Source organism: Thamnophis elegans, chromosome 5 (genome assembly GCF_009769535.1).
Source record: "Thamnophis elegans isolate rThaEle1 chromosome 5, rThaEle1.pri, whole genome shotgun sequence".
NCBI lineage: Eukaryota > Metazoa > Chordata > Lepidosauria > Squamata > Colubridae > Thamnophis > Thamnophis elegans.
Window position 1 is genome coordinate 95603292 of NC_045545.1, and position 23985 is coordinate 95627276.

At 42.7% G+C, this 23985-nt stretch overlaps 1 protein-coding gene across 1 annotated transcript in view; it reads right to left on the reverse strand.

The window, feature by feature from the left end:
• Positions 1 to 1408: 1408 nt before the first annotated feature.
• Positions 1409 to 23985, reverse strand: part of LOC116509476 (tripartite motif-containing protein 54-like) — a 28334-nt gene continuing 5757 nt past the window's right edge. The window contains exons 3-10 of the mRNA XM_032218627.1: positions 22777 to 22942; positions 20426 to 20521; positions 15453 to 15686; positions 11698 to 11720; positions 11465 to 11589; positions 8132 to 8370; positions 5404 to 5634; positions 1409 to 1510 (exon numbers count right to left, since the gene is read on the reverse strand). Coding sequence (XP_032074518.1) covers positions 1409 to 1510; positions 5404 to 5634; positions 8132 to 8370; positions 11465 to 11589; positions 11698 to 11720; positions 15453 to 15686; positions 20426 to 20521; positions 22777 to 22942 — 1216 coding nt within the window. The remainder of the gene's footprint in view (positions 1511 to 5403; positions 5635 to 8131; positions 8371 to 11464; positions 11590 to 11697; positions 11721 to 15452; positions 15687 to 20425; positions 20522 to 22776; positions 22943 to 23985) is intronic.

The window sequence follows — 23985 nt, forward strand, 5'->3', positions numbered from 1 at the left end:
TAATTGCACTCAGCTGGTGGTCATTAGGTTCCTCTCCAGACTATAAAAGGACTGCTTGTGCACACGCCCCTTTTGCAGAAGTCAACGCAGGAACTAATGTCGGAGGACATTATTGTGAGCTTGGCAGGCTGGATTGCTGCCACGGCTTATCTGTGCTGGATTGCTGCCAAGCCTTATCTGTGCTGGATTGCTGCCAAGGACCTGTCTGTCTCTTAATTAAATGCCGTGACTTATCTTTGGCTCAGAGTGTGTTGGTGTGGGACAAGGGAGGTCAGAACAGGATGTTTTGCAGAACAGTGTCACCGTGGACCAAGAGAAGTAAGGTAAGATCATTCGGAGGCACGGGATAAGATACCATCAATACGCGGACGATACTCAATTGTATCTGTCCGCCCCGTGCCAACTCAATGAAGCGGCGGACGTGATGAACCGAGGTCTTGAGGCCGTTATGGACTGGATGAGGGCTAACAAGCTTGTACTCAACCCGGAGAAGACTGAGTGGCTGTTGTGCTTTCCTCCCAATAATTCGATCGGTGTTCCATCGCTCAGGCTGGGGGGTCAAACTCTATACCCCTCAGAGAGGGTTCGCAACTTGGGAGTCCTCCTGGACCCACAGCTGACTTTTGACCATCATTTGACGGCTGTGACCAGGGGGGCATTTGCCCAGGTTCGCCTGGTGCGCCAGTTGCGACCCTACCTGAACCGGGAGGCCCTCACAACAGTCACTCGGGCCCTTGTGACCTCTAGGCTGGAATACTGCAACGTGCTCTACATGGGGCTGCCCTTGAAGAGCATCCGGCGACTCCAGCTAGTCCAGAACGCAGCCGCGCGAGTGATTGTGGGTGCACCTCGGTTCACCCACATAACACCTATCCTCCGCGAGCTGCGCTGGCTACCTGTTGATCTCCGGGTGCGCTTCAAGGTGCTACTTATCACTCATAAAGCTCTTCATGGTAGTGGATCTGGGTACTTGAGAGACCGCCTCCTGCCAATTACCTCCCTGCGACCAATAAGATCACATAGATTAGGCCTCCTCCGAGTTCCATCTGCCAGTCAATGCCGACTGGCAACTACAAGGAGGAGAGCCTTTTCAGTAGTAGCTCCGACCCTTTGGAATGATCTCCCCGTGGAGATTCGTACCCTCACCACCGTCCAGACCTTCCGCACAGCCCTAAAGACCTGGCTATCCCGTCAGGCCTGTGGACAAAGATAACTGCCCCCACCCGAATGATGAATGAATGTTGTTTACTATTTTATTTCTATGTATTGTTTGTGTCTATTGTCTGTATACCCCCCCCCCTTTATTTTACGTAAGCCGCCCTGAGTCCCCTCAGGGAAAAGGGCGGCCTATAAGCATCAATAAATACCAAATACCAAATAGGTAGATCCGACCTCCCGCCAACTGGTCTTAATCGTGGAGCCAAAGGGTGGGGTTGAAGCAGCTGCTAAGCAGAGGTTCCGCGAAGTCCTCACTTCTCCATCGGTCAGCCGCGGGACTGGAGACAGAAGGCTGGGGAAAAACACGAGAAAGGCTAGGAGAATCAAGAACGGCTTCCATACATAAAGATGGAAACAAGAAGGCCTAGACTCTAGACTTAAGTTCACACAGTGTATCAGGTCAAGTAAAAGTCTAGTAACTACAACTGCGTAACACACTAAGCTTCCAGATGGAAGAGAGTAGCTCAGGGTCGAACTGGAGGGAGGGGGGTCTCTGAGCTTGCTTGTTTTCTTGCAGATGTTTCGTGACCCAACTGTTGTGGCCCATCAGCGGCCAGGAGAGCTGGCAGCAGAGTCGGACAGTAAGTCAAGGACTACCTGTACTAAAAACCTCTAGTGTTGGAGCACCCACAATCTCCAGTGGCCAGTTGTTCTACCGGTTAATTGTTCTAACAGTCAGGAAACTCCTCCTTAGTTCTAGGTTGCTTCTCTCCTTGATTAATTTCCATCCGTTGCTTATCATCCTGCCCTCAGATGCTTTGGAGAATAGGTTGAGCCTCTCTTCTTTGGGGCAGCCCCCGAGATATTGGAAGGCTGCTATCACGTAGAAAAAGGTGTATTAATAAACCTACACCTCAGGAAGAGAGCCGGGTTAATTCATGGCTTATTTCCTTAATGACTCATCCTGATGACTCATTGCAACCAGTTCTACAGAGACCACTCCAGTTGCTTTGGGACGAGAGTGGGAAGGGATGCACCTTCGGGTATAGTTTTAAAAAGTCAAAATGCCAATCATCGTGATGGGATCAAAGCCCGGCCTGCCTTTAATGTATATTGTAGGCTTTTAAGATTTCTGTTGTAATTCCCCACACCAATAAAGAGCATTCTAAAATCCTAGCTGTGGCTGATTTTTTTAAAAAGTCTTTTAGTTTATCACATCTTATACCAAACTGCATCAAGACCATTTTAAAATGTTACTATTTATATTTATATTTATATTTATATTTATATTATTTATATTTATATTTATATTTATATTTATATTTATATTATATTATTTATATTTATATTTATATTTATATTTATATTTATATTTATATTTATATTTATATTTATATTTATATTTATATTTATATTTATATTTATATTTATATTTATATTTATATTTATATTATATTTATATTATTTATATTTATATTTATATTTATATTTATATTTATATTATATTATATTAATATTAATATTATATTATATTTATATTATATTATATTTATATTTATATTTATATTTATATTATATTTATATTTATTTATATTTATATTTATATTTATATTTATATTTATATTTATATTTATATTTATATTTATATTTATATTATATTTATATTTATATTATATTTATATTTATATTTATATTTATATTTATATTTATATTTATATTTATTTATATTTATATTTATATTTATATTTATATTTATATTTATATTTATATTTATATTTATATTTATATTTATATTTATATTTATATTTATATTTATATTTATATTTATATTTATATTTATATTTATATTTATATTATATTTATATTTATATTTATATTATATTATATTTATATTTATATTTATATTTATATTTATATTTATATTATATTTATTTATATTATATTTATATTTATATTTATATTTATATTTATATTATATTTATATTTATATTTATATTTATATTATATTTATATTTATATTTATATTTATATTATATTTATATTTATATTTATATTTATATTTATATTTATATTTATATTTATATTTATATTATTATATTTATATTTATATTATTTATATTTATATTATTTATATTTATATTTATATTTATATTTATATTTATATTTATATTATATTATATTATATTTATATTTATATTATATTTATATTTATATTTATATTTATATTATATTTATATTTATATTATATTTATATTTATATTATATTTATATTATATTTATATTTATATTTATATTTATAGTTATATTTATATTTATATTTATATTTATATTTATATTTATATTTATATTTATATTTATATTTATATTTATATTTATATTTATATTTATATTTATATTTATATTATATTTATATTATATTATATTTATATTTATATTTATATTTATATTTATATTTATATTTATATTTATATTTATATTTATATTTATATTTATATTTATATATATTTATATTTATATATATTTACATTTACATTTACATTTACATTTACATTTATATTATCTATATCTATATCTCTATCTCTATCTATATCTCTATCTATATCTCTATCTATATCTATATCTATATCTATATCTATATCTATATCTATATCTATATCTATATCTATATCTATATCTATATCTATATCTATATCTATATCTATATCTATATCTAATCTATATTATTTACATTTACATTTACATTTATACAACTGCAGCTAGATTAACCCAACCTGGATTGAGATCTTCACTTGATCATGGGATTCACTGGATAAATTTGAATTTATCTTTCAATCAAAACATGTCTCACAAGATTTTTGCATGGAGAAAAGAAACCAGAAGGGATAATGCAAGGAGAATTAAATATGCAACACAGGTTGTCCTTGACTTACAACAGTTCATTTAGTGACTGTTTAAAGTTACAACAGCACTGGAAAATATGGCTATTTTTAACACTTATGACCACTGCAGCTTTCCCATTTGTCATGTGATCAAAATTCAGATGCTTGGCAACTGACTCATATTTATGACGGTCCTGGAGTCACGTGATCCGCTTTTGCGACCTTCTGACAAGCGATGTCAATGGGAAAACCAGACTCACTTAACAATCTGGTTACTAACTAATCAACGGCAGCAATTCACTTAACAACTGTGGCAAGAAAGAATCTTAAAAAGCAGAAAAGATCACTTAACAGCTGTCTCGCTTAGCAACAGAAATTTTGGGCTCAATTTTGGTCAAAAATCAAGCACTACCTGAACTGTAGGAGCAGGAAGATTCTCAACCATCCAGCTCATGGCTATCCCAAAAGTGCTTTTCCAAAAGGCATCTGGATTTTCTTGGATATTTTTCGTTTCCTTGAAAAGATTCCGCTTCTCGTCTTCTTGGATGAGAAGCAAAATGTTTTCGAGGGAATAAAAAGCAAGAAAGTCCAGTTGCCTTTTGAAAAAGCACCTTTGTGTTGTGACCAGCCAGTAGCCAGCAGAGCTGGCAGCAGAGTCGAACAGTGAGGAGGTTGGGGAGGAACCTGGGCCAGTCCTGGAGTCTGGGGAAGGCTCTGACGAGGGCTCTGCGTTGGAGGCAGAGAGGGGGTCAGGGACGTCTGACAGTTCTCAGCTGCCTTCGGAGTCGGAGATTAGTGAGGCAGAAGAACAGCTGGAGCCTGTTTCTGGTGTGTGCATGCGCAGAACTGCCAGGAGAGGGGAACAGCTAAGGAACAAGGACTGACTCAGGAGTAAAGGCACAGGTGGATGGTGAATGGCCCCTCCCATAGGGAATAAAGAGGAGCGAAAGGGGAGTGGAGTTTGCAGGAGACAATTGGTTCAATTCCTTAGGGTGAAGATCTCTTCCTGATTTCTTGCCAAGTATTGTCTGCTACAGCATGGAGTTTGGAGGATATCGGCCTGGCAACTCTCCAAGCCTGATAAAAGTCTGTAGTTGTGAAATCTCTTGAAAGACTGTCAGCCGGGACTTTGCTGGAGAGGAATTCCCTTTAAACTAAATAAATGGGTTTTTTTATCGTGACAAGGGGTCTGCTTCGTGCTCTTGGGAAGCCTAGGTCAGAACATTTTGGGAGCACCTGTTCTGTAAAGAAATAATTTCAAAATGCATACAATTTTTTATGGGGCCCAGAAATCTTTTGGGGGGGGTCATGACTTGACTTCATTCAATCACTCAGAGGAACCTCAATAGCTAATAAGGTAGCAAACCTGGCTGGTGGTGGATGCCATTCCGTGTAGCAGGACATGTTCTCCTTCAGGTTCTCGGTGGCTTTCCTGGCCACCACCCTCTCCGTTCTCTGATGAGCTCTCCGTGGTGCTGAAATCTTCTCCAGGAGATTGCTCCATGCTTTGAGGAGGTCCATTATCTGCTAGGTCACCCTCAGGCAGAGGTGAGGGTGAAGTGGAATCGGTCACCTGGAGTCCTCCATCAAGCTGACCCTAAAACATATGCATATCCAGAAGATGAAAAAAAAGGGAATGTAAATCTGGATATTCAACAAAATCCTGGATTTGAGAATGTTGTGGTAGCTTTGGGCCCATTTCCATATCGGATCACCAGGCATAAATCAATCTACAATAGATTTGTTTAAAAATAAATCCAGTTGGGGGGGAAAAACTATCAATCTACCCGTTTCCTTGTAGAAAGAGTGTAGAGTTTCTAAGACACTTCTTAACTGGGTGTATACCACACATTGAACGTAAATCCTAGGAAATCACCAGCACTCGCCTAACGTGATTCCCAAAACAGGCTACATTACAGTAAAATCTTGATCGAAACTCAAGGGAAAGAGCTATCTGTTATCGGGTGTGACTCACGCTGTTGTCTTGCTTAGCAACAAAAATTCTGGTGCCAATAATGGTTGTGAGTCAAGGACTACCTATATCTGGAATTTGAACAATATGGGCATAAGAATCATTGGGCACATGAGCGTCTAACTAACATACCAACATGAAAGACCATTCATGGTTAACCTGATTACTGAACTAAATATTCTGTGTCCTCAGCTTCTTCTATGAAACCATTTCCCAGGTGTTTGGAGAGTAGTAAACTGCCAGAGTCACTTCCGAGAGAGGGGGGACCATATAAATGTGGTAGACTGTTTGTTTGTTTGTTTGTTTGTTTGTTTGTTTGTTTGTTTGTTTGTATTGATGGATGATTGTTTGGATGGATGGATGGATGGATGGATGGATGGATGGGTGGGTGGGTGGGTGGGTGGGTGGGTAGGTGATTGTATGTATGTAAGATTAGATGGACGGATGGGTGGGTGGATGGGTGGATGGATGGATGGGTGGATGGATGGATGGATGGATGGATGGATGGCTGGCTGATTGTTTGGATGGATGGATGGGTGGGTGGGTGGGTGGGTAGGTGATTGTATGTATGTAAGATTAGATAGACGGATGGGTGAGTGGATGGGTGGGTGGATGGATGGTTGGATGGATGGATGGCTGATTGTTTGGATGGATGGATGGATGGATGGATGGGTGGGTGGGTGGGTGGGTGGGTGATTGTATGTATGTAAGTTTAGTTAGATGGATGAATGGATGTTTGTTTGTTTGTTTGGATGATTATTTGTTTGGATGGATGTTTGTTTGGATGTTTGTTTGAATGATGGATGGGTAATTGGATGGGTTTGTGCGTGTGAGAATGTGGAGAGAGAGAGAGAGAGAGAGAGAGAAGGTGATCATGTTTTCCTTCACTCTTCTATTCTCAAAGTCAAAACCATCTGATTCCTTCAATCTCCTCTTCTAAAACTTAATTTCTTAATTTTTAATTCTTAATTAAAAACTTAATTTCTAGCCCCCTGGGAAAATCCTTTCTTGGTGGTGCCCACTAACATGAAGTTCAAGCTGGTGTCAGAGCAAAGCAGGAGTAAGGGGAATAAGGGACGCTTCTCACATGAACCAACTGGGAAAGTGAGAACTGAGAAACTTTGCATCGAAACTATACTCAATCAAGAGAAAAGAAAGTAGAAAAAGGAAGAAGATGGCAGAGGAAGAACCAAGCGGAGCTGGAACAAATTGCTTCCAGCTTTTCGAGTGTCAGGCTCAGATCCATCTTTGGTCAACGTTCTTTCCCATGAGGTCAAGGTCGGGCTGCTGGCACCTGGAGTGGAGTCAGCGAAGTGTGGCGGCAGCTGAAACAGGGGATTGATTGGGCCATGTGATGCGAATGTCACTGGACGGGGCAGGGTGTGGGTTTTAGTGTGACTTCGCGGGATTTCAGATTCGGATTTTCCCCAGAAGTGCCAATATGAATCTCCTCCTCTTAATAAAATCTTACTTTGATGGACTTTGTCTCAGGAGTTCTTTTTTTTTTTTTTTAATATGATTTTTTTTATTTTAACACACAAAAAAAATCATCCTTCATTACATCTTGTAGAAAGCATGTCGATTGGTTACAGATAACCTTCATGCATTTCTTCAACAGTCATTACTTATAGTTCATATTATATTATATAAATCAAAAATCTTTGCATATCTTATTATCAATGTATCACAATTCTCATTTCACTACCATTATTTGAACATGTTTTTACCTCAAATCATTCATACTTTTTTTTTTTAATTAAAAAAAAATTTTTTTTATTTTGTTACTTAAACAACACATGCCCACACCAGTGGGAAAAGAAAAAATCAAAAAGTCAAAAACACAGAGAAGACAAAAAGAACCAAAAACAAGGCGGGGGGGGGGGGAGAAGAAAAACAAAAGAAGAAAAAAGAAAAAGAAAAAACACAGGTATATATTATAAAAAAAGTATATCAGCTGGTTACAACATGTTTTGGTGCATCTCTTCCATTAATTCATATTAATTCAAATATCTTAACTCAGGAGTTCTGAATTGCAACGAGGGGTTAGGTGGAAGATGACCTTAACCCGAATCAGAAATCTGAGTGGGATCTCTGGATCAAGAGATCGGGATTGGGCTCTTACCTGCTGGCTGGACCATAATTCTTGGCTCCTTTCAGCTAGAGATGGAGTGAGCTCTGGGGTTGAAGCTCCTCCCGCAATGGCAGCACCATTCCTCGTCCCGTTGACCAGAGGAGATAATCCTTGCCAAGGGTCTTTGAGGTTCTCATCCCTCTCACCACCTTCTGCTTCAGCCTCTCCTAAGATGTCTTCTGATTCCCCACAGCCCCCTTCTTCCTCAGCCGCCAATTCGGGGTCTTCAACTAGAACAAAGACACATGGGATGAACATCAAACGCTTTCAAAGATTCCAAGGACTTCCTTGGTTCATTTTTTCCCCCACTTTGAAAACATTTTGCTTCACATCCAAGAAGCTTCTTCAGTTCTGAAGAGCCAGTTCTGAAGAATTGAAGAAGCTTCTTGGATGAGAAGCGAAATGTTTTCAAAGGGGGGAAAAAAACGAAGCAAGGAAGTCCAATTGCCTATTGGAAAAAGCACTTTTGGGACAAGACTGACCTGGATGATTGAGAATCTTCCTAGACAATGAAAAGGCATTCAACAAAGGACACCACAATCTACCGTATTTTTCGGAGTATAAGATGCACCATTTTCCCCTCAAAAAAGAGCTGAAAATCTGGGTGCGTCTTATACACTGAATACATTTTGTGCCTCCCAAAACCCCGCCCCCTTCACCAAAATTGCCATGCATAGCCTTTAGGAAGCTTTTAGAGAGCTCCTGTGAGCTGGGGAGGACAGAAATAAGCAGAAAATAGGCCGTTTTTTGCTCAATTCCACCCCCCCAGTACTTAGGAGCACTATATAAGCCTCCTAAAAGCTATCCATGCCCTTTTGTTGGCAAAATACATGCCTGTTTTCACAAAAAAATGGGCCATTTTTTTGCTCATTTCCCCTCGACCTCTCCAGGAGCACTCTACAAGCCTCCTAAAGGCTATACATGCCCTTTTTTAAAAAAAAAAATGGGCCCATTTTCACGAAAAATGGACCGTTTTTGGGAGATTTGCACAGTGCAAAACATTTTTTTTAAATTTGCCTCTTCAAAACCTTGGTGCATCTTAGCAATAGCAATAGCAGTTAGACTTATATACCGCTTCATAGGGCTTTCAGCCCTCTCTAAGCGGTTTACAGAGTCAGCATATCGCCCCCACAGTCTGGGTCCTCATTTCACCCACCTCGGAAGGATGGAAGGCTGAGTCAACCTTGAGCCGGTGAGATTAGAACCGCTGAACTGCAGATAGCAGTCAGCTGAAGTGGCCTGCAGTACTGCACCCTAACCACTGCGCCACCTCGGCTCCTTCAATCTTATACTCCAATGTGTCTTATACTCGGAAAAATATGGTACTTCTTGGTAAGTTGGAAAAAATGGGATAGATTGCATCACCACCAGATGGATTCGTAACTGGCTGACAAGCCGTACTCAATGAGTAATCCTTAATGCAGTGTTTTTCAACCACTGTGCCGCGGCACACTAGTGTGCCGTGACATAGTGTAAGGTGTGCCGTGGGAAAATTACTTTATATATAGTCAATATAGGCACAGAGTTAAATTTTTTTAACATTTTCTAATGGTGGTGTGCCTCGTGATTTTTTTTCATGAAAAAAGTGTGCCTTTGCACAAAAAAGGTTGAAAAACACTGCCTTAATGGGTCTACGTCATGGGTAGTCAACCTTTTTATACCTACCGCCCACTTTTGTATCTCCGCTAGTAGTAAAATGTTCTAACCTCCCACCGGTTCCACAGTAATGGTGATTTATAAAGTAGGGAAGTAACTTTACTTTATAAAATTTATAAAGCAGAGTTACAGCAAACCCCTACCGCCCACCATGAAAGCTGGAACGCCCACTAGTGGGCGGTAGGGACCAGGTTGACTACCACTGGTCTATGTCTTCATGGAAGGAAGGAAGCAGTGGGGTACCACAAGGTTGCGTTTTAGGCCCAGTACTCTTCAATAACTTCATAAACAACTTTGATGAGGAAATAGAAGGGGAACTTACCAAATTTGCAGATGATACTAAGTTGTTAGGAATAGCCAACAACCTAGAAGATAGGCTCAAGATCCAGGTGGGTCTTGAGAGACTTGAACCCTGGGCCCTAACTAACAAAATGAAATTCGATGTAGAGAAAAGTAAAGTCTTAACACCTAGGCAAGAAAAACCCAAAGGACACATATAGACTGGATGAAACAAGGCTTAATAGCAGTGACTGGGAGAGGGATCTTGGAGTCTTAGTGGACAACCAGCTAAATAGGAGCCAGCCGTGTGCAGCAGCAGCCAAAAAAGCCAATGCAATTCTCAGTTGCATTAACAGAGGGATACAATCAAGATCAAGGGAGGTACTAATACCATTCTATAAACCCTTAGTAAGACCACACTTAAAATATTGTATCCAGTTTTGGTCACCACACTATAAAAAAAGATGTTGAGACTCTAGAAAGAGTGCAGAGAAGAGCAACCAGGATGATTAGGGGACTGGAGGCTAAAACATACGATAGACAGTTGCATGAACTGGGCATGGCTAGTCTAGTGAAGAGAAGGACCAGGGGAGACATGATAGCAGTGTTCCAATATTTGAGGGGCTGCCACAAAGAGGAGGGGAGGGGGCTATTTTCCAAAGGCCAGGCAAGGAACAATGGATGGAAACTGATCAAGGAGAGATTCAACCTGGAAATAAGGAGACGTTTTCTGACAGTGAGAACAATCAACCGGATGGGACAGAAGTTGCCTTCAGAAGTTGTGGGAGCTTCATCACTGGAGGCTTTCAAGAAGAGACTGGACTGCCATCTGTCAGAAATGGTGTAGGGTCTGCTGCTTGGGCGGGGGGTGGGACTAGATGACCTACAAGGTCCCTTCCAACTCTATTATTCTGTCTAATCAGTAGAAAAGCTTGTCTCCCAGAATTGTGAGTGCTCCATCACTGGAGGTTTTCCAGAAGAGACTGGACAGCCATTTGTCTGAAATGGTATAAGGAGGGGTTGGACTAGAAGATCTCCAGGGTCCCTTCCAGCCAGGGGTGGGTTTCAACCGGTTCGCGGCGGTCCCCGCGAACCGGTTGGTCGGCAAACCTGGAAGTAAGTAACTTCCGGGAACGGCGAAGGGCCCACCCCCCCGCCTGCGCTCCTTACCGATCTTTGAAGGCTTCTGCGCTTCCACACAGGCGCATGGCACATACAGCGCCTGCGTGAGTCTCCGCGAGCAGCTGGAGCATCGCGCAGGCGCTAAGACGCATGCATGAACTGCGCGCGTGCACGAGGACGCCCCCGGCCCCGTTCCAACCGAACCAGTTGGAACGGGATTAGCAACCCACCCCTGCTTCCAGCCCTACGATTCCATGATTCTATGACCTTTAATGAAATCCAGCTGATAGAGGATCCGTTCCTCCGCATTGAAGTCCACCGTGTAGTGTTCCATGTTGTCGTATCCCGGCTCCAGAACCTCTGGCTGGCAGCTGTCACTCACTTCCAAAATTCTGAAGGAAGGGGGAGGCACACAGTTACACGTGGAAACCTTCGGTTTTATTCATTTTTTTTTTGATTCCCAAAAGCATGGATATTCTAAGAGAATAAATCATACTCACTTTCGGATGAGAACTTTGGCGTTCTGAGACATTGGACGAAAGAAGATCAAATCCAAAAAAGAAACGATGTAAGAAAAACAGTGTGAGAAAGCAGTTAGCAATAGCAATAGCAGTTAGACTTATATACCGCTTCATAGGGCTTTCAGCCCTCTCTAAGCAGTTTACAGAGTCAGCATATCGGCCCCAACAACAATCCGGGTCCTCATTTTACCCACCTCGGAAGGATGGAAGGCTGAGTCAACCTTTGAGCTGGTGAGATTAGAACCTCTGAACTGCAGATAACAGTCAGCTGAAGTGGCCTGCAGTACTGCACCCTAACCACTGCACCACCTCGGCTCGCGTCGAAGGAAGGGAAGGGGGGAGAAGGAGAAGACAAAGTAGGAAGGGAGATAGAGAAAGAAAAAGAGGAGGAAGAGGAGAGATATAGAGAGAGAAAGAAAAGGAGAAAATGAATGAAGTGAAAGGAGGGAGGAAGGTGAAAAAGGAGGAGCAGGAGGAGGGGAGATGGAGGCAGAAAGGAAAGGAGAAAATGAATGAAACAAAGGTGGGAGAAGAGAAGAAAAGAGGAGGAGGAGGAGGAATCAAGAGAAACTTGGCTACTTGAAGGAAAATCCGAATCAACCCTGAGCCGGTGAGATTTGAACAGCCGATCTGCAGCTAACAGTCAGCTGAAGTAGCCTGCAGTGCTGCACTCTAACCACTGCACCACCTCGGGTAGGATACGGGGTCATCCTTGACTTAGCATTCATTTAGTGACCGTTCAAAGTTACAACCGCACTGAGAAAAGTGACTTATGATCGTTTTTCACACTTGCAACATGCCCTGGTCATATGATAAAAATTTGGATGGCAATTGACTCATATTTATGAAAGTTGCAGCATCCTGGGCAGAGGTGGTATTCAGGCGAACCTTTAGCTCCGACGATCAGCTGCTCCCCCCACCCCCACCCTATCTTGTCCTTTAGTTCCTGCTTTCTAGCTTACAATACAATAGCAGAGTTGGAAGGGACCTTGGAGGTCTTCTAGTCCAACCCCCTGCCTAGGCAGGAAACCCTATATCGTTTCAGACAAATGGCTGTCCAACATCTTCTTAAAGGCTTCCAATGTTGGGGCATTCACAACTTCTGGAAGCAACTTCTGTCCCACTGATTAATTGTTCTGTCAGGAAATTCCTCCTCAGTTCTAAGTTGCTTCTCTCCTTGATTAGTTTCCACCCATTGCTTCTTGTTCTACCCTCAGGTGCCTTGGAGAACAGTTTGACTCCCTTTGTGGCAACCCCTGAGATATTGGAAGACTGCTATCATGTCTCCCCTGGTCCTTCTTTTCATTAAACTAGACATACCCAGTTCCTGCAACTGTTCTTCATATGTTTTAGCCTCCAGTCCCCTAATCCTCTTTGTGGCTCTTCTCTGCACTCTTTCCAGAGTCCCCACATCTTTTCTACATCACGGTGACCAAAACTGAATGCAGGATTCCAAGTGTGGCCTTACCAAGGCCTTATAAAGTGGCATCAACACTTCAAGTGATCTTGATTCCATCCCTCTGTTGATGCAGCCTAGAACGGTGTTGGCTTTTTTGGCAGCTGCTGCACACGCCTGGCTCCTATTTAAATGGTTGTCCACTAGGACTCCAACTTCCCTCTCGCAGTTACTACTGTTGAGTGGAATCTTGGAGTCCTAGCTTATCTCAATCGCGCGGCACAGCTGATTCCCCTCCCCAGCTGTTCTACTTACCGTTGCTGACTTGGAAGATAAGCAGCTGAGCTTCTAAATGCTCCATTTTCACCGCTTCGGCCACACATGCGCTCATCGAATGGGATGTTAAACCGGCCGCATCCCACCCTTGATCTCGGGGTCATGTGGTCCTCAAAATAACCAACCCTACCTGCATTTCTCTTTGTAGTCAAACGAGATGAGCTTAGCTCAGGAGCACCTTGGCTTTTTATAACTAGCAGGGCAGCCATTTTGTGACACTGCTTGAAATTCTACCAGGCCATAAAGATGAGCCTTAAATATGCTGCTCTATAGTATAAATATAATATACTACAGTATATACTACACTAAATATACTTCTCAAAACTACATTGTAGTTCAGAATGTGTACAGAATTTGTCCTTGACCTACAACAGTTCATTTAGCGAACGTTCAGAGTTAGAACAGCACTGAAAAATATGACTATTTTTTAACACTTAACGACCATTGCAGCTTTCCCATTGGTCACATGATCAAAATTCAGATGCTTGGCAACTGACTCATATTTATGACGGTCGCAGTGTCCTGGGGTCATGTGATCCCCTTTTGCGACCTCCTAACCAGCAAAGTCCAGATTCACTTAACAACCATGACCAGGAAAGTCGTAAAATGGGGCAAACTCACTTAACGAACATTTCACTTGGGCTCCATTGGGGTGATAAGTTGAGGACTATCTGTATCATCATCATCATCATCATCCTCTTTTAATGACCCCGTAATCCCTCGTGGGGTGGAGCCTGCACAACTGAATGGAGCTGAGTCTTTACTGGCCCGATGCCTTTCCTGTTGCCAATGAGGAATTTTATTCGGCAGATATAGTATTAGTGTGCCCAGAGAGAGAAATATCTGCCTCTACCTGGGATCGAACCCACAGCCTCCTGGTTGTGAGGCAAGAGTTCCACCATGGCACCACCCTTGAGTACTACCTATATATGTTACATTTTGCTGGTGTCAGGGCTCCAGAATGCAGCCGCGCGAGCGATACTGGGTGTATCTAGGTACACCCACATTACACCTATCCTCCGTGAGCTGCACTGGCTTCCTACTGGTCTCCGAGCACGATTCAAGGTGCTGGTTATCACCCTACATGGCCTAGGACCCGGATATCTTCGAGACCGTCTTCTGCCGCACACCTCCCTAAGACCGATAGAATCGCACAGGATGGGCCTTCTCCAGGTGCCATCAGCTGGACAAGGCCGGCTGGCGACACCTCAGAGTAGGGCCTTCTCTGTTGCTGCTCCGGCCCTATGGAATGAGCTACCCCCAGAGATCCGGACCCAGAGGTGGGTTCCTACCAGTTCGCACTTATTCGGTGGAACCGGTTCGTCAAATCTACCGAACCGGTTAGAAGAGGTTACACCAGTGGACCCGGAAAGCAGGCCACACCCACAGAAGAGGTTCCAAACTTTTTTGAAACCCACCACTGGTCCTTGGATATGATTATTCTACACTATCATGCTCCCATTTATAAAACTCAGGGCCTCTGTGAAAGGTGAGGATGACTACTGCGTTTGTGGTGCAATCAGAACGTTGCGTGTGTTGAAGTTGTTTTAACGCAAACCAAAGATGCCTTTTAAAAAACAAGTTTACATCATATTCTTATGCATGCCAGTGCAGTGAGAGAGGTAATTTAAGGTGGTTCTGACAAGTGTCGTCGGCATCTTCATATCCGGTCACATGGGTGGCAAGCCACTCCCACAAAGGAGGCCACACCCACAGAGTAGGTTCGAACAATTTTTGAAACCCACCACTGTCCGGACCCTACCCACTCTCATGGCCTTCCGAAAAGCTATTAAAACCTGGCTATTCCAGCAGGCCTGGGGCTGTTGACCTCTGGATTGAGGTCCAGCCCCGCTTAGATTGGGTGTATGTTGTGTCTTTTAAATTTGTCGTGTTTTTATCTGTTTTTAATTTTTCTCAATGTCTGTTTCTGTAAGTCGCCCGGAGTCCTCCGGGATTGGGCGGCCTATAAATTAAATAAACAGTTAAACAGTTAAACTCTTACCTGGACAAAAACAGACATCTGAGGCTCTTCCATGGATTGCAAGGCTGTGTCCACCAGCTTGGAAGAAGATTCGATGTGGTCACTGCAAACTTTGCTCAGCTCGTTCAGGTGCTGGGACTTGCTCTCCTGTTCATACGTGATCCTTTGAAGCATGATCTTCCTCCGTTCTTCCAAAATTGCCCCCATGCGGTCAAACTTCTCACCCAGCGCCTGCTTCTGAGCTTTGCAATTGGCCTGCTCGAGAAGGAAGGATCAGGTGATACAGCCAGGTTAGAGGGTCTTGCCAGGGTAATAAACCATGGTTTGTTGCCGAGGTTGGGTTTGCCCAACAATACACTTTGGTCGGGTGGTGGAAGATACAACTGGCGGATTGTGTTATTTGAACCCAGGGTTGTGAATGAATGACCTCAGAATAACAGAGTATCAGAGTTGGAAGGGACCTTGGAGGTCTTCTAGTCCAACCCCTTGCTCAAGCAGGAAATCCTAAACCATTTCAGACAAATGGTTGTCCAATCTCTTCTTAAAAACTTCCAGTGTTGGGGCATTCACAACTTCTGGAGGTAACTTCTGTTCCACTGATTAATTGTCCTCACTGTCAGGAAATTTCTCCTTAATTCCAGATTGCTTCTCTCCTTGATTAGTTTCCACCCATTGCTTCTTATCCTGTCTTCAGATGCTTTGGTGAATAGGTTCACCCACCCACCCACCCTCTCTGGAGAAACCCCTGAGATATTGGAAGACTGCTATAATGTCATCCCTGTTCCTTCTTTTAATTAAACTTGTCAGGGCAATGACGATTTAACAGCTGACCAGCTGCTGTAAGGCTGCACACCAAGATCTTCACCACATGAAGATGAATCTACAGGGTTACTGCCACTTTAAGAAGCTGTATATATAAGGGAGCCCATGTGAGGACATCTCTCTCTCTTCTTGTGTATTAGTTTCATAGCAGTTCTCCATGTAGAGTATGAGATTGATTGATTGCTTAACTGTGCCTAGAAAGTGTGTGTGTGTCTGTGTGTGCGGCACATGCGCACGCGCACACACACACACACACACACACACACACACACACACACACAGCATATTTTTGGTGTGTAAGACGCACCTTTTTCCCTCAAAAAAGAGGCTGAAAATTTGGGTGCGTCTTATACACTGAAGATAGCATTTTTTGCCTCTAGAAACTCCGCTCCTTTCACCAAAATGGCCATGCATTGCCTTTAGGAGGCTTTCAGAGAGCTCCTGGGGGCTGGGAAGGCAGAAATGAGCGAAAAACAGGGCATTTTTTGCTTAATTTTGCCCCCCCCTTTATATATATATATATATATATATATATATATATATGTATATGTATATGTATATGTATATGTATATGTATATGTATATGTATATGTATATGTATATGTATATGTATATGTATATGTATATGTATATGTATATGTATATATGTATGTATATGTGTATATATATATATATATATATTTAAAGTCACAACCCCTGGTATGCCCAAATATGGGAGGAAGGTCACACTTCCACTCTCTGTCTTCGGCTCGTCACAAGAGACCATCCAGACAGAAACCCAATATTTTTACTGTTGCCTTTTTGTTATATTTGTTATATTTATGCTGATAAATAAATAAAGGGAGACTAGTATAGATCTATTTCAAGCTATTTAGCTCTCATCAGCTAGCCATACCCTTGCTGGGAATCGAACCTGTGCTCTATTGCCTCTAAGGCAGATGTGTTAACCATTGAGCTACAGGGCTTGACTCCTTATCAGCCAGGCCAGGGTGAAAGGTATATATTTTAATATATATAATTAATACATACATACATACATACATACATACATACACACACACACACACACACACACACACAAACTTGAAAGAACTCAAAGTGTTTGAAATCGCACTGGGGAGATGATTTTTCCCTTGGTACCTTCATAAATACTTGATTCATCCTGAATCACATCTAGAATGATGCCATCAAACAAATTTAGATAAAAGTCTTTTGCACCTTCTATTTTTTTATATATCTTTACTCGCTCCATCTTTTATATCCAGCTTGTGGGTGAAGAAATACAGATAATCCTTGACTTTAAACAGTCTGAAATGGCATAGGGTTTCCTGCCTAGGCAGGGGGTTGGACTAGAAGACCTCCAAGGTCCCTTCCAACTCTGCTATTGCATTGTATTATTAAGTTCATTTAGTGACCATCTTTCAAAGTAATGTGGGGACTCAAAAAAGTGACTTATGGCCATTTTTCACACTTATGACCATTGCAACACCCCCATGGTCATGTGATCAAAATTCAGCCCCTTGATAACTGACTCACAATTATGACGGTCGCAGGGTCCTGGGGGGGAGGTGTCACGTGATCCCCTTTTGCAATCTTCTGACAAGCAAAGTCAATGGGGGGAAGACAGATTCACTTAACAACCACGTGACTAATGTAAAAAGGGCAGAGATTCACTTAGCGATGGTGGCAAGAAAGGTTGTAAAATGGGACACGGCTCGCTTCACAAATCTCTCACAAAGCAACGGAAATTCTGGATTCAATTATGGCTGTAAGTCGAGGACTAGCTGTACACTATGGATCCGTGATGGCGAACCTTTGGCATGCCTCCCTCTCTGCGGGCACGCGAGCTGTTGCCCAGGCTAAGCTTCACCGTGTATGCGTGCGCACCTCCTGCCGGCCAGCTGGTTTTCGGGCCTCTCCTGGGCATGCAGGAGACGTGCACGCATGTGCGGGGGGGGGGGTGTCATGCGGGTGGTGGTGGTGGTGTGGTTACATGCAAATGTGCAGGGTTTGGAGGAGCACTGGGGTTGCGCCCCCCCCCCCTCTGCGGCTCGTGTTTACTCCTAGGAGGCTTCAGGGAGGCCCGCTAGGCCCAAAACAGAGCACAGGGGGGGTCGTGTGCATGTTTGAGGCAGAGCAGGGTGTGTGTGTCACACTAATGCGCGGGGGGGCAGGGAGAGCACAGGGGGTTGTGTGCGCATGCGCAGGGGAGGGCGGGGAGCATTGCATTATGGGTGTGGTCACAGGCGGACACGATTTCAGCACACAAGGAGAAAAGAGTTAGCCATCATTGCTCTAGATAGTCCTCAACGTACGACCACAATTGGGACCAAAATTTCTACTGTTAAACAAGATGGCTATTAAGTGAATCGTGCCGGATGCTTTCATCTAATCCCTCAGAGGTGGGAGTAGAACTCACCTGGGGATTGGCCCAAAGTCACCCAGCCACTTTTTCAGGCCGAAGATGGGACTAGAACTCACCGTCTCCTGGTGATTGGTTCAAAGTCACCCAGCCACTTTTTCAGGCCGAAGATGGGACTAGAACTCACCGTCTCCTAGTGATTGGCCCAAAGTCACCCAGCCACTTTTTCAGGCCGAAGATGGGACTAGAACTCACTGTCTCTTGGTGATTGGTTCAAAGTCACCCAGCCACTTTTTCAGGCCGAAGATGGGACTAGAACTCACCGTCTCCTGGTGATTGGTTCAAAGTCACCCAGCCACTTTTTCAGGCCGAAGATGGGACTAGAACTCACCGTCTCCTAGTGATTGGTCCAAAGTCACCCAGCCACTTTTTCAGGCCGAAGATGGGACTAGAACTCACCGTCTCCTAGTGATTGGTCCAAAGTCACCCAGCCACTTTTTCAGGCCGAAGATGGGACTAGAACTCACCGTCTCCTGGTGATTGGTTCAAAGTCACCCAGCCACTTTTTCAGGCCGAAGATGGGACTAGAACTTACCGTCTCCTGGTGATTGGCCCAAAGTCACCCAGTCACTTTTTCAGGCCTAAACTGGGACTAGAACTCACCGTCTCCTGGTGATTGGCCCAAAGTCACCCAGCCACTTTTTCAGGCCGAAGCTGGGACTAGAACTCACCGTCTCCTGGTGATTGGCCCAAAGTCACCCAGCCATTTTTGCAGGCCGAAGATGGGACTAGAACTCACCATCTCCTGATGATTGACCCAAAGTCACCCAGTCACTTTTTCAGGCCTAAACTGGGACTAGAACTCACCGTCTCCTGGTGATTGGCCCAAAGTCACCCAGCCACTTTTTCAGGCCTAAACTGGGACTAGAACTCACTGTCTCCTGGTGATTGGCCCAAAGTCACCCAATCATTTTTTCAGGTCTAAACTGAGACTAGAACTCACCGTCTCCAGGTGATTGGCCCAAAGTCACCCAGTCACTTTTTCAGGCCTAAGCTGGGACTAGAACTCACGCTCTCCTGCTTTCCAGCCAGGTGCCTTAACTACTAGAACAGTGATGGCGAACATTTTTCTGTTCGGGTGCCAAAAGGGTGCGGGTGTGCGCGATAGCACATGGCCCACACCCATAATGCAATGCCCTTCCCCCGCGCACATGCACGCAGGTCTCACTGAAGCCTCTGGACTTCCGATAGGCCCACTGGGCCATTTTTTGCCCTCCTCAGGCTTCAGGAAGACTGGGGAGGGCGAAAACTGCCTCCCCCGTCCTCTGGAAGGCTGAAAATCAGCTGGCCAGTGCACACATGCGCGCTGGAGCTGACGTAGGACAACTCCTTGCGTGCCCTCAGATATGGCTCTGCATGAACCATTGGTTCACCATCACAGCACCAGATCAAACTGGCTCATTTGCAATATGCAAGGGTCACCTAACCACACTCTGCGGTGGATTTTGCTGAAAAATTCCGCTTTTTCAATTGTCAGCAAAACCTCACCCCTAGCAAACAATGGATTCCCATTTATGACCGCTGCATCCCCTTAATGACCGTTGTAAAAATTGTCATAAAATCGGGATGGTCACCGGGTTGGGCAGGCAGCATTCCGGTCATAACTCCAGGACTACCTGTATTTCTCTGTTCCACTTAACAGAGCATTCACTTGGGTGAATGCAGCGAGTGAAAAATGTTTGGGCGTGTGAAGGAGGCTGGAAGACATTCCTGGTTTTCAGAAGAAATGGGAAGAGGAATCAGGGCCCACCTCAATATTCCTGCACCTGCCTTGGAGTTCTGCCATGTAGGTTTGGATCCGGTCATTAGCTGCCACGAGGGCCCCGATTCCAACGGTGAGCTCCGCCTAAATGGGAGAGATCGGAAGCAGATGGCCTTGCGGTTAAGATATTTATTTATTCACATCCCACCTTTATCATCTTCTTATAAACAACTCAAGGCAGCAAACATCTTGATCTTACTATTTTCCTAATAGTAGGAAATAGCTACCCTGTGGAATGGGGGGGGGGGGCAGAGAGAGAGAGTGACTGGTCCAAAGTTACCCAGTCGGCTTAAAGGTGAGACTAGAACTCCCAGTCTCCTGGTGATTGGCTCAAAGTCACACAATTGGCTTTCATGCCTAAAGCAGGACTAGAACTCCCAGTCTCCTGGTGATTGGCGCAAAGTCGCCCAGTTGGCTTTCACGCCTAAAGCAGGACTAGAACTCCCAGTCTCCTGGTGATTGACGCAAAGTCACACAGTTGGCTTTCATGCCTAAAGCAGGACTAGAACTCCCAGTCTCCTGGTGATTGACGCAAAGTCACACAGTTGGCTTTCACGCCTAAGGCAGGACTAGAACTCATAATGTCCTGGTGATTGACCCAGTCATCCGGCTTGTTTTCATGCCTAAGGCAGGACTAGAACTCACAGGCATCTTGTGATTAGCCCCAAATCATCCAGCTAGTTTTCATGCCTAAAGTGGGACTAGAACTCACCATCTCCTGGTGCTTCACCCAAAGCCACTTAGCTGACTTTCATGTCTAAGCAACCAGTCATAAGGCAAGAACTAACTAGCCTTTTAAGACAACAGGCCCAATCACTCCCTTTAATAGATTGGAGATGGCGCAAATTGCAAACCAAACATACTCAGAGGTAGAAAAGTTGTTCTAAAACACACTAAGCAGTTCCATAAATGTTAAGTATGCCCTTTTTATGTTGTAATAGTGTGTGTACATGTGGGTATAAAAATAATTTTTTCTTCTTCGGAATTTCATTTTAATGTGTGCCATTGTGCACATAGAAAAATGACTATATAAAGCTTGTCTTGTCCCATTTTCTCTCCTCTCTTCTCTCCTCTTCTCTTATTCTTTTCTCTCCTCTCCTCTATTATTTCTCTCCTCTCCTCTATTCTCTCCTCTCCTCCTCTATTCTCTCCTCTCCTCTCCTCTATTATCTTATCTCATCTCCTCTATTATTTTCTCTGCTCTCCTCTATTCTCTCCTCTCCTCTCTATTATTTCCTCTCCTCTCCTCTCTATTATTTTCTCTGCTCTCCTCTATTCTCTCCTCTCCTCTCTATTATTTCCTCTCCTCTCTATTATTTTCTCTGCTCTCCTCTATTCTCTCCTCTCCTCTCTATTATTTCCTCTCCTCTCCTCTCTATTATTTTCTCTGCTCTTCTCTATTCTCTCCTCTCCTCTCTATTATGTTCTCTGCTCTTCTCTATTCTCTCCTCTCCTCTCTATTATTTTCTCTGCTCTCCACTCCTCTGTTCTCTCCTCTTTATTATTTTCTCTGCTCTATTCTCTCCTCTCCTCTCTATTTTCTCTGCTCTCCTCTCCTCTGTTCTCTCCTATTATTTTCTCTCCTCTCTCCTCTCTATTATTTTCTCTCCTCTCCTATGTTCTCTCCTCTCTATTATTTTCTCTCCTCTCCTCTATTCTCTCCTCTCTATTATTTCCTCTCCTCTCCTCCTCTCCTCTCTATTATTTTCTCTGCTCTCCTCTCCTATTATTTTCTCTGCTCTGCTCTCCTCTCTCCTCTCCTCTCTATTATTTTCTCTCCTCTCCTCTCTATTATTTCCTCTCCTCTCCTCTCTCCTCTCTATTATTTTCTCTGCTCTCCTCTATTCTCTCCTCTCCTCTCTATTATTTTCTCTCCTCTCCTCTATTCTCTCCTCTCCTCTCTATTATTTTCTCTGCTCTCCTCTATTCTCTCCTCTCCTCTCTATTATTTTCTCTCCTCTCCTCTATTCTCTCCTCTCCTCTCTATTATTTTCTCTCCTCTCCTCTATTCTCTCCTCTCCTCTCTATTATTTTCTCTCCTCTCCTCTGTTCTCTCCTCTCTATTATTTCTCTCCTCTCCTCTCTCCTCTCTATTATTTTCTCTCCTCTCCTCTATTCTCTCCTCTCCTCTCTATTATTTTCTCTGCTTTCCTCTCCTCTGTTCTCTCCTCTCCTCTCTATTATTTTCTCTCCTCTCCTCTATTCTCTCCTCTCCTCTCTATTATTTTCTCTGCTTTCCTCTGTTCTCTCCTCTCTATTATTTTCTCTGCTCTCCTCTCCTCCTTTCTTCTCCTCTCTCCTCTTTCATCTTATCTTATCATCTGTAGGCCGGGACACACCTTCTGCTTTGTGCAGATGTCCGAGAGTGGAGCTACTTCGCATTCCTTGTGTTCCCCGAAAACCTTGCACAGGGAGCACGTGGGAACAGCGCACGTCACACAATAAATGTTGATCCTTTCCTCCTCGTGCTCTTCACAAGTTGGGTGCTCAGTTTTCAACAGAGGCCTGTTAAAGAAGGAAGAAAAATATGGGGGGGGGAATATGCAATGGGAGGGATAGATCTCCCCAAGATTCTCAGATCCCCTTTAATTTTTGTTAAAATCAAGTTATTTATTTATTTATATATAAATATTTTGAAGACAGTGTACTGTCCTGGCATTTAATTTTACAAAAGAAGAAAATAACAGATATACTGATAGTAATATTAATAATGCATATAGTAATTATAACAATATTTGTAATTGTATTAGCTTATTTATAATCATATTAATTTGACTAGCTCTTATAATTGTAAACAACATTCATACTTTATTTATGCATAACAATAATCTTTCTTCATCTAATTTCTACCTCTTATCTCTAACCATCGATAAAACCTATTTCCACGTTAAGTAATACTTTATATCTCCTTTATCTTTTATTTTCAATGTCAAGCCATCCATCTCTGCACAGTCCAATATTTCCCGAACTACCGTATTTTTCAGAATATAGGACGCACCTTCCCCCCTAAAAGAGGGTGAAAATTTGGGTGCGTCTTATACACTGAATGTAGCCCCTCCCATCCTGCGCCCCTCAACCTTTGGCCTCTGCCTCCCAGCCATTTACCTCCTTGCAGCAAACAGGGAAAATGGGGATTGAAGAGGCTGCAATAGGCTATAGCTAACCCTGCAGCCTGAAACAGCTGATGATCGGGAGGCCACTTAAACTGAAAGTGAAACTTGCTGTTTGCTTCAGGAGGCAAACAGCTGGGAGGCAGAAGCAGATTTTTTTTTCTTGTGCTAATTAGGCTATTCGCTGCAAGGAGGAAAGTCAATAACTATAAACGCCTATAGAATGTTCAGATTATTAGACTTATTTTTTAAAGACTGCTTTGTTATTGTTCTAGAAAGCTTAACAAAATGAAGCTTTTAAAAATAAATGCTTGATCTGAAGAGGCCCAGTGCTATTGTATCTTCTTTTAAATGGCAGAGAAGAACTATACTTCCAGAAAGGACATCCATTTTTAACAACATCCGTACAAGTATAGTCTGAAATGTAACACTAGAAAC